Raw genomic sequence first — 11,323 nt, forward strand, 5'->3', positions numbered from 1 at the left:
TTATGAGACACAGTCCAGCTGCGCATTGCTTTAATTGAACTCTAATAAGTTGCTTGAGGTGGCCCATCAGTCAGACTGTTATCACTTTTCTTCTGATTGATCTGGCAAGTGTTATACAGTATCAAGCTTCTCCCTCCTTCAAGCCACACTGCGAACCATTTCACACAGTAAGTAGAAATAAATAAAATACCTCAAAATCATTTTCCTGACTTTCTGAGACTTCGTAGTCTCCGTATTTTAGTAGGAGCGGGACATCACCAGCTCATCTCAATAGAGATGTTGATGCTTTGCTTTTACAACAAGTTGCTACATATTAGGTTTACATATAAGTTCTTGCAGTTTTGTTGCTTATGTGACATCTCCACATACTGTGCATGCAGTGTGGCTTTAATGTAGTGTTTAAGACAAGACACTGCAGGTTTTTCAATTTAGAGATATCGATTTGATACTTTTGCTGGAGATTACTGAGATAAATATGAGGGGGAAAAAAAGTAATATAAAATAAAATGTCATATAAAAATAAGGCCTTTTATGCCAAGAAATGCTAAAAAATCCAAAGAGTTTTTCAGCAGGGATTTTGGATCTTAGTTTTAAAATAAGATGTTTTTTTTGTGGAAAAATGAAAATATCCTGATATTATATCAGGGTAGGAATTAGATGTTAAAAATCCCTCTGGGAAAAAAAAGACAAGAAAAGAAAAAAGAAAAAAGAAAATTGAAGTCTGTAGGCGATACTGCTGCAACACTGTGAGAGTGACAGCAATAATTAAACATGTAATTGTGAAGATGAGGTATTTTGTTTGTTTCCGGGTGAAAGTTTATATTTTAAGAGAACAAATTGGCCCCAAACCTGAAAATGGAATAAAATGTCTCCCCTTAAAATAAACTCTTATTGATCCGTCGGATGTTCTGTCAAAGAAAGTTGACCTCTTTATCCTGTTTTTCACACGAACAATAACTATTCAGCAAAGAAACACTGGACAACTTTTCATCAGTGTCAACATTTAATGTAAAAAAAAAAAGCAATAACATAAAATAGTAGCACTTTGATGCACAAGTAATCCAGAAAGCCCTACATGCAGATCTAACATCTATGCTGAGTGTGTCATGACTCATTGTAGTTTGAGGAATTTGGCACCTGTGGATGAGCAGAAGAGTCTGGGCGGCTGGAGGCTGAGTGTAACAATTCACCAAGCACAATTCACAGATGCACAATAACAAATGCCATATTGGTGGGGAATTGCTAAGAAGTCACATACTGGCCATGCCATATGGAGCAAAGTCTGTAACGTGAAATGTAAAGCTGAACCTGACACATTTCAATTGAATCCTGATTCGCAGTACAGTATACATCGACAACAGTTCAGGAAATAAAATACTTACATTTGTTGACAACACAGTGACAAAGTCATTGCAGTGCCCAAAAGTGTTTTACCTTTGGTCTTTTTTTTTCTTTCTCCAAGCTACACGCAGCTGTATTTCTTGGTTCATGTCCAATACCTCACCATTAAAAGGCTGCCTGACACACCAGACATGTGTTTTGTTCTGCCATGATTCCAATAACAACGCCTTGAAGATGCCTGAGAATTGATGCTGTAATAGCAGTAAATAACAGCACGGAGACGTCTGAAATTGTCATGTTATTCAGTTGTTCTGATCGTCTTCAATGCATTTAATAGATGTGATTTTGTGAGGAAACATAAGACATCTCTTCACTTTGTAAAAGTGTTGCTCTAATGTTCTTCACATAAAGGGACAGAATTGCTTGTCTAGCTCTACATTAAGGTGGCATATACACAGGTAAATGCGCTTTTGAGAATATTGTATCTGCTATATGTAGAATATGCAAAATATAAAAATGTATTTTTATGTATGCATGTTTGTAACATACATGCAAATACACACTCTGGTCCTCGTCTGGCGTGCTCTTCAGGGGATAATCTTTAGGTGGTTGCCACAGGGGGATTGGTATGCTTCATGTGGGGTGTGCTGCACTGGTTGAGAGTTTCTGTGGAGAGCTGGGCAGTGCAGGCCACGGTGTTGCTGTAGACCCGCCGGTTGAGCTGGATCACGGTGGTCTTGGAGTGCACTGAGGTGTTCCCATTCTCCACAGACCAATGACTACAGTGGAACAGCGCAAGAAAACACCTGTAGAACTGGGAGCAGAAGTGAAAGAGTAGAGTACATCAGAACCCGTTTAATGCCAGACTTCTTTGAAGTGAAATGACCTTGAGTTTAGTGCTTACACATCTCCACAGAGTTGAAAAGGCCAGCGTCATAGTGCACTTTCATGTCAGCTGCTAAACCCACATGGGAATAGAGAGTGGGTTCAGTTCTAGCCCGAGGTCATTGAAGCTGTACTAAGCTCTAAGGCAAAAAGTTTTGTTTTGTTTATATATCATATTATATATATATATATATATATATATATATATATATATATATATATATATATATATATATATATATTATATATATATTATATACAGTATTATACAAATAAATAAATAGTTTATGGCAATAATGCCTCAAACAATACTGGGTGATCCAATGTTATATCCATAGTAAATAAATAAGTAGAATAAGGCTAGTTTTATGAATTTTCAGTTGTACCTTTCATTCCTCTCATAACAGTTTGTTTTGAGAGGGATTTGGGACTTGCACGGATGTCTTGTCTGACAATAAGACAGGAAGGGAGAGGTGAAAGGGGTGGGTACAGCGTAACAAGTCTCAGAGTAAATGATCTACAGACCAGTAGCTGCAGCAACCAACAAAGAATAGAAGAATGAAAAAACGCCAAGGTAACATAATCTATGGGAGCTGGCGGTGCTTTGTGTAAAAAGACATTTATGTTGGACCATAGATGGGGAGCTTCGCTGGATGCAGCAGAGCCACTCCACACGCTCATGCATTATGTAGCACGAGGAACAGTGCTCTCTAAGCATAACTTGGTGGTTATGGACAGATAAAGTGTGCCTCTCTAGTGATTAGGGCATAAGAGAGAAAACTGATCACTGTCAAAGAAGTATATTAACACATCTGCAGAATCAAATCCAATTTACGCCAATTTTTCAAGGACACCATAATAAAGAACCTTTCTAGATGGAGTGTCACTGTGTCAAGGATGGTGATCATCAAACAATGCTGAGCTAATCTTATTCTTTACTTAAGGATAATCTGAAATCCGCTCCCTCCATTTGATGTTCTCATTTGTAGGCATTACAACGACTAGGACAAAAGATTTCATCATTTAGGACGGTGGTCTTTTGTCTTAAATCAAACCCTCCAAATGATCACCCCCTTGTGCTGTGACTCACATATTGATCTGACATTTAGGTTATACAACAGTGCCTTTGCTGATGTGTCCTCTCGGTGGTTCTTTGTGGCAGGTTTGTAATACTGATGTCACCTGCGTTGTATGTTGCAGGTATCCTCCTGATGATGACGCTATGCGAGCAGGTGCACGTGTATGAGTACATCCCCTCCATGCGGCAGACGGACCTTTGCCACTACCACGAGCGCTACTACGACTCGGCCTGCACTCTGGGCGCCTACCACCCGCTGCTGTACGAGAAGAGCCTGATTCAGAGGCTCAACACGGGCCCCGAGAGCGACCTGCGCAAGAAGGGGCGCGTCACTCTGCCGGGCCTCAGCACTATAGACTGTGACGCCTGAAGCCCCGCAGACGTCTGAAATGTATATGTGCATACGGGCCTACGGGGACCGGAGACGGGGTGCGGTGCAATAAGACCCTCAGACGTGGAATCTGCAGCTTACGTGTTTAAAGTGAGGTCCTTAAACTAAGTAAGCCATAGATCGCCCCATGAGGAGGACCGGCCCACATCGTCTGTTTACTTTAGTGAGACAAGTTTATGGGATATTAAGATGTTTCCGTTCTGCTTTAGCTGAGCCAAGTTAGACGTGGAGCTTAGGGTAGGGCACGGATAGTTAAGAGTATGATTTTAATAAATGCCATGTTTTTTGATCGTAACAGTGGATGTAATGTTCCTAGCCACAATCATTATGTCATATCTGCTGAATGTCTTACAGGCAAAGGAGGGTTATACTTGACTATACTAGACTGATGTTGTCACAGTGTTCAAACTGTTCCGGTTTCATTTCAGTCGCACAATCACATTTACTGTGTTTGATAATTTGCAGTTTAGGACACTGGTTTACATTGTAGTCATTTCTAAATGTATAAAAATCGGGGCTAAATAGTTGGAGATGAACAAGTGCCCTATACGTGCCAAGTGCTTGACTGGATACACTTGTGCCGCCTGGCCCTGAACTCCATCATACTGGGCTCAGACAGTGGTTTCTTTAGGATTAATCGCTATGGCCCGGTGACTTTGTTGAATGTAATTCTGGCCTGACATCGTGCACAGTCCTGAGCATCTGTGTAACTCTGGGCGGTCATTCTTTCGATAATAACAGCATGAAATTCATTTCCTTCAGCCATAAACGTCTTTATCACTGAATCCTTCAATATTGGTCTGTAGCATCCTCAGCTCAGAAAAAAGGCACTTAAAAAAGAACTCTTTGAAGCTGGGAAGATTTGCTGTGTCTCTGGCGAGGATACATTTCTGTTTACAAGCAGTGCCACATCTTTGGCTGAAAGGTAATAGTTGTGCATGGGAGATGGTTACTTGTTACTTGTTTTTTAACTTTGTAGAAAATAATCTTGTATCATACTTATTGAGTTTTTCATGAGCTGTTCATGGTTGTTGTGGCAAAGAGAGTAATGGACTTGTTTCTATAACATGTGGTAAAAAGGGAGGAATCTAGTTCAAAAACATGATGTAGATGTTAGTTGGGCTAAAATACTTGTTATTCGGTAGAAGTTTTACTGTATGGTTTGATATAAGGATCAATACATTAATAATATTCTAACAACTACAAAGCTCCTTTATTAAAATGAGAAGTTAGATGGAATTGACTGTGCTAGCTTGGATAATTCAGTGAATTAAACATGTTTCTAATCCTGGTACTTCATCACATTGATGCAAACTAAGCCAAATCCTATTTTAACATGAGTGCAAGCTGATTAGACCTTGATCTGTACCACCTTTGGTCATGACTGAAGACTCTGAACAGCTGTTTCAGATGCTTGAAATGCATTCGTTTTGGATGCATACAGTACTGAACTCGTTCTATCTTGGCTTTATGTGGATCATTTGATCATTTGTTTGGTTAAATGTTTTTTAAGTTAGAAAGTGCTCCCTAAATTTAAAATGATAAGTGCTGTAAAATTTGTAATTGGGCAAGCTGGATGAAATTCTGCATTAACTTGCTGTCTGTGTTGTAGTCGGTGTAGAGAAGAAAACATTGTTTTATTGCTTGTGATTGTAACACTGAAATGTCAACACCCTGTATATTATGTACATTTTGTTTGCTGACCTTCCAGTGCACACAGCATGTAAGTTTGGACCAGGGCTAAGAGTCTTAACTGTCTGTGCTTTACTGTGCTGCAGTAGACAGACACCACTGTCATTACTGTAGTCGGGGTCTTAGAGCCCAAGGCCTGAGCAGCTAATTCAGAGCATGTTTGCGTGGACGTCCAGCTGCGGCGCAGCTCCGCTAGTCTCTGGGTACTTCTAATAAAGTGAAACACCTGAGGGCAGTCATATCTGTGCATCTCAATATCGTGCCAAAACACCTTTTTAATTGTCTTATTTAGAAAGCTCAGTGTGGGATACAGTCTCAAGAGACTAAATGTGTTTTTTATCAAGGGTGGCTTATTAAGAAAAAAGCAAATGGTGGGATACAAAATTGACAAAACCAGGTTACCAGGTTTTAATCCATTAACTCTTTTCCTAACTGTCCTGATTTTACTCAGAACCGTGCTGCATTTCACTGCCTCAATGGGACTGTTGGACTCTGTTACACTGCTGCTGTTGCAGTCTTCAATGTACTGAACAGAGTGAATGAAAATCTCCATGCCTAGGGTTGTGTCTTGACTCTTCTTATTACACTTGAAGTGATATTTAAATTGACCATTTGTATGATTTCAGCTGTAAGTGTCTTTTTTACTGTGTAAATAAAGATGTTGTAATGCTGGGAGTTACCTGTTTGTTCATGAGGATATAGATGAGTGGGTTGATCACAGTGCTGCTCTTGGCCAACAGGGAGGGCACCACACTGGCCACAGGGCTGATGATATTGGGCGGGCCGAATGTTGCCATCATAGCCACCACACCATAAGGCATCCAACAGAGCAAGTAGCACCCCGCTGTGGTCAACACCATGAACAAGATGTGGTACTCTCGCTTCCGGGCTGCAGTTTTACGAAATCGGCCCACCTGTGGGAGAGTTTGACAGCTTAGCTTTTATCTGGAATACATCTTTCAGACAAGGACGGCATTTGTACTAAAAAAATCTATGGCCTGTGTGTTTCCCACATTGCCACCACATTTGCAACTTTAATCCAACTTTCCACTGCTCTGTCTAAAGGTTTTTACTTTCAGAATAATTATAAAGGGCTTGCTTATTTCATGTGTACTACTCATTTGCTTGAAACACCTTTTATTATTACCTTAAAGTCTAATTTAATTGAACTTTGCCACTTATAGTTGTTCACCATCATAATGGTATTATAGTGATTGCAATAGATTTTCATTTATATATTCAAACTATTCACAACATCATCAGAGAGAGGACTGAAAAATGAACTGCTAAGCACTGAACACATTGAATCCAATGTGTTCAGAACTCATGATGTATGTATAAAACATACATCATGAGTTCCCAAACTGTTGGCAATTACTCAAAATAATATGTAAACAAGCCAGGACTCTGTACACTGACCAAATGCAAGTGAGTGAGTTGGCTTGTGTAAAGGTAATCACATTGAGTGCATACATGTACAGGCTTAACTGTTGCTAAAACAGCAGTGAAGGCATTGAGAAAAAACAACACATAACAGTAAAGTTAGAGTCCCCTTTCACAATGTTTCTATTTTGTCTTGAACAAAGTTGCTGTGGTCAAAAACATGTTCAGAAATCTGAAAAAAAAAGTGACTGAAGGACAGTAGCAGGTTTAGCGGCATAAGGCTGTTGTAATCCTGCCCTGTTTAAGTCTCATCCGCCTACGGCTCAACAATATACATATTCAAATGGCAATGATTCAGCCTGTAAAGTCATAATTCATTCATAAACGTCAATCTTAATACAATGGCTAGAATTTTCTGGGCAAAATGACTATACCTGGCTTGGCCCGTACATCAATCCAGTTCAATCTATTAAATCAGGAGCCCATATGGTGCACACAAGCATGGCCCACATTCAATACAGTTAGTTCTATTTGGACGATGATATAGATTGGACAACTGGACGAGAATGTCTCTTTGGCACATGTGGCTTACCTCAGAGTCATTTATCAAGGCAGATGATTACTCTCATCTGATTACTGATGATTACTCTTGTGTGTACCAATGTTTTACGCTTCTTTTCAAAAACGGCAATGGACAGCCCTATTCTTACAGCATTCGATATTGATTTTGGTTGGAGTTTTATTTCGTCAATACTACTTGAAGTCACTCTGAAGGAAAATCTATCCAAAATGTTTGCTGTAGCTACTGAGGACAATGGACACTTGGCAGTTGTGGAGCGATGGAACCTCCGATTGATATCACCTCGAATGTTAGAAAAGTGGGAGACATTTGGTGAGAAATGGAAACATTATATAAGAACTTACTAAGTCTCAGAAAGGATGTCCCCGAGAATGACTTGCAAACCAATGCATTTGCTGTTTATTCCCCAAAAAACATATTAAATCCATATGATTGTTACAAGAGAGTGTGTGAGTGTCTGTGATGTCCCTAAATCGTCCCAAAAATTCAAAAGTAAGATATTTCAGAAAAGTGTTTATCTGGATCAGTGATATCTGGATTATATTCCCTTCAGAGAGACCGAAAAATACATGAAGACACATACCTGCCACTTACTGACAACAGTCGTCTAAGACCAAAATCAAAACACTGTTGGTAGATCTTGCATGTAGAACAACCAGTGAATATTGTTGGGTCTCACACCCTAATTATGTAAACCAGACTGGTCTCTTTTTCCTTCTCTCTGAGGGGAATAATCCAGCTTTCTATGCCGTACGAAGAACTTCATCATATAGCCACATCACACCTAACTGTATAGAGTGAAACCCACCTGTTTAACAGCGATCAGCAGGCGGCTGTAGCAGTAGATCATGACCAGGATGGGCAGACCGAGGCAGAAAATGAATAGACAGATGATATACGCATGAGACTGTGTTGACCTCATGGTCCACGAAACAGAGCAGCTGGTCCCCGCTCCTTCTATGTCGTAGCTACTCCATCCCACCAAAGGGGGCACTGTCCAAAACAAGGAATAAAGCCAGGAGCTGCCCACAGCCACCAGGGGCCTCCTGTAGCTGGGCCCGCGCTTGTTGTACACAGTGAGAGTGCTATAGCGGTCATAGGAGAGAATCACCAGCGAGATCAGAGACACGATGCCTGTAAAATAAATAGACAGCAATTATTCAAATTGTCAGTCCATTAGGTCCTTCTGCCAATTATTATTTAGTTTTTATTGTATTATTATTACTGTTATCAGTTTGTTTGATTTGATTGCATCTACTCTGCTGTTTTCTGTTCTATATTTCTTGAACATTTTGAGGACCCCCATGAAAACGAGATGATTCATCTCTTGGGGCTGATCCTCTAATAAAATGTTCATAAAATAAATAAATTAATCAATGCAAACTAAGTAGAGAGATTTACATTTGTACATTTGACAAGAATTAAAATCGACTAAATGCAAAAAGAGCCATGTCTAAAGGTCTGGAGAAAACAGCTTACCAATACACTCTAAGCACAATAAATGTTTTTTTTTTTTAATTATTATTATTTCAATCTCATCATTCAGGACAGAATAATTAGTACAAATTATTATTCTGCATTATCTTCCTTCTCTCAAGATGTCAGCTCACTTAAGAGTCTGAATTTGTAGTCAGCTTAAGTGAGAAGAGTTCATCATTGGGTACCGCTTCATTCCACTCCCACGAAACGTAGACCTACTTACTCAATGTATTGTAAATACTTGTGTGTGTTTAAGTCACCTTAGGCCTCAACATTTCAAACATTGCTTTAATCCCCCGCTGCAGCATTGAACATGGCTTTTTATGTAGTTGTAACATACTGTTTTGTTACCACCTGCCTCACCCTGCTCTGTACATTTTTATACACCAGTGGGCACAGGGGGAATGGACTTGTTTCGAGGTTCTTCAAGTTTAAATAATTCACAGCTGAGTGAATGAGGCCATAATATTCATGTGACCAAGAGAAGTCTAGATCTGCCTTTGGACTGATTGGAATTGTGATTGATTTGTGTCAGGGAACCAGGAGGGAACATGCATAAACTCACCAAAAAAGGCAACTGAAGTTTAAACAAACTGACAACATAAACAGTGGATCAAGGCAGTAAACAGTCCTCTCTTGGTTTGTAAATGTGTGTCAAGTAATGTTCAGGGGTTGCAGAATGTGCTCTTTCATTTCCCGTGAGGTCCATCACAGCATAGAACTGACAGCAGGGGATTTATGCAGACAATTATGCCAGTAAGCAGGGTATTAATGTTGCTGTTTATTCAAACCAGAGCTCACAGTATGGATCTTCAACCATTTAAATTGTGTTTGTTGTATTTATTAGATGATGAAAACTGGCATTAAGTGGGGCTCAACTGATAACGCAGTCACTGATGAAGTCTGATGGACTGAATTCAAAACAGTTCGAAGAGAATGGCACTTACTTTTTCAGGGTGAAACTACTGTTGTTACCGGCTGCTTTAGCAGTACCGATACCACTATACCATAATTGCCCGCTTGGCTTTACCCTAAAGCCTGCTGGCAAAACTTGACAATTATTTAATTCAGGCAACATAGTGTGCCTTGTCGTCGCATAATTGCCTAAATCATATTTTAAGGTTTTCAGGAACAAGAAACTTTACAAAATTCAATTAGGCAGATTTTTTTTTTTTTTTAATTTTGTAACTAACATGTCTTCTGATTGGTTGAGGAGACAGCGGATGCAAGTAGGATGCAGCAGTGTTTAGAGAGCAAAAAAATCAACCAAAAAGATCTTAATGGGATTGTGAAAGCTGACACATAACATAACACGTAACATTCCAGTAATCTCTAAAGTAGCCGATTTGGTGGAAATAAGCCCCAATTTGGGTAAGTCTCAATAAATCTCGGAACTTACCAAAGCAGGAGTTGATGAAGCCGTACCAGCTGCAGCCGCTGCGCCCCAGCAGCCAGCGTCCTTTGATGCTGGACGCGAAGCTGAGCGTGGTGCCAAATAGACACACCATCATGTCGCTCACGCTGATGTTCAGCAGGAGCATGTTGACCGGAGTCCGGAGCTTCTTGAATTTACAAAACATAATGAGAACAATGAAGTTGTTGAGAAAGCCAAAAGTCATGATGACGCCCAAGAACACGGACAGCACAATGAAACCAGTGGGAGAAAGCTTAGCGGTGCCCGCCGAAAAGTTCCTGGGACCCCGCTCATCGCTAAGATTGAGGCTGTGGTTCAGTTCAGCGCAGCCAGACCAGAAAACATCCTGCGATCCATTCATCTGACCTTCGTGTGGCGTTGATCACAGCTTAGGAAAGTTTACCAGATGCGCTCCTTCAATTAAGCCCATGTGAACGTTTCTGGGAGACGCGCGTCTCCTGTGCGTAATTTTGCCATAGTTTTGTTTGCACATCACTCGAAAACACATACACCGTACTTTAAACGAACTCTATCCATTGACAGGCTGTCCTCACTTTACAACCCGAAGATAGAACCCGTATGCCTACCCAAAAACATCGCGCGTCTCCTTCACCGTATTCTTCAAATGTCTGTTTCATCTCTAAAGACAGTTGAATGCGACAGCTTTCATTATCTCCATGTAACCACATTTAGGAGAAGCAATAGTCCATGCGCACCGTCCACAAGAGTCAGACACGGTCGGATTCACTCAGTGGTTTTTAAAGGTGACTGTCTACGTCATAAAGTGTGTGCGCACACATGTGTTTGTGTGTCTCCTTCAAAGTGCAATACATGTGAGAGCTCATATTACTTTGTGTTCAGTTCTATACATTAATAAATTCAACGAGAATAGCACATTTGCTAATCTTGTACAAATAGCCTATAATTTCTATTAACAAGGCATAAGCTTAAACCAAAAGCTGTATCAGACGAAGACAATTGACTAAATTAGACCAAAAACCCATTGTAGCCATATTCTGCCAAAGGTTCATACCGCAGCATCCAGAGAAAATTATTAAATCATGCATACAATGACACAAT

General features: G+C 40.1%; 2 protein-coding genes across 2 annotated transcripts in view; one reads left to right on the forward strand and one right to left on the reverse strand.

Moving 5' to 3' along the window:
* Nucleotides 1–5,286, forward strand: part of st6gal2a (ST6 beta-galactosamide alpha-2,6-sialyltranferase 2a) — a 41,509-nt gene extending 36,223 nt beyond the window's left edge. The window contains exon 7 of the mRNA XM_079562389.1: nucleotides 3,427–5,286. Within this exon, the coding sequence (XP_079418515.1) occupies nucleotides 3,427–3,674 (248 nt within the window). The 3' untranslated portion in view covers nucleotides 3,675–5,286. The remainder of the gene's footprint in view (nucleotides 1–3,426) is intronic.
* On the reverse strand, nucleotides 1,019–11,010 carry tmtops2b (teleost multiple tissue opsin 2b). Its single transcript, XM_079562392.1, is given in 5 exon segments — nucleotides 1,019–2,155; nucleotides 6,068–6,301; nucleotides 8,159–8,484; nucleotides 10,229–10,576; nucleotides 10,579–11,010. Coding segments are annotated over 5 exon segments (1,143 nt in total). The 5' UTR covers nucleotides 10,601–11,010; the 3' UTR covers nucleotides 1,019–1,942.
* Between the last annotated feature and the right edge of the window lie 313 nt (nucleotides 11,011–11,323).

The sequence above is a fragment of the Gobius niger genome (genome assembly GCF_951799975.1).
Source record: "Gobius niger genome assembly, chromosome: 9".
NCBI classification, from domain to species: domain Eukaryota; kingdom Metazoa; phylum Chordata; class Actinopteri; order Gobiiformes; family Gobiidae; genus Gobius; species Gobius niger.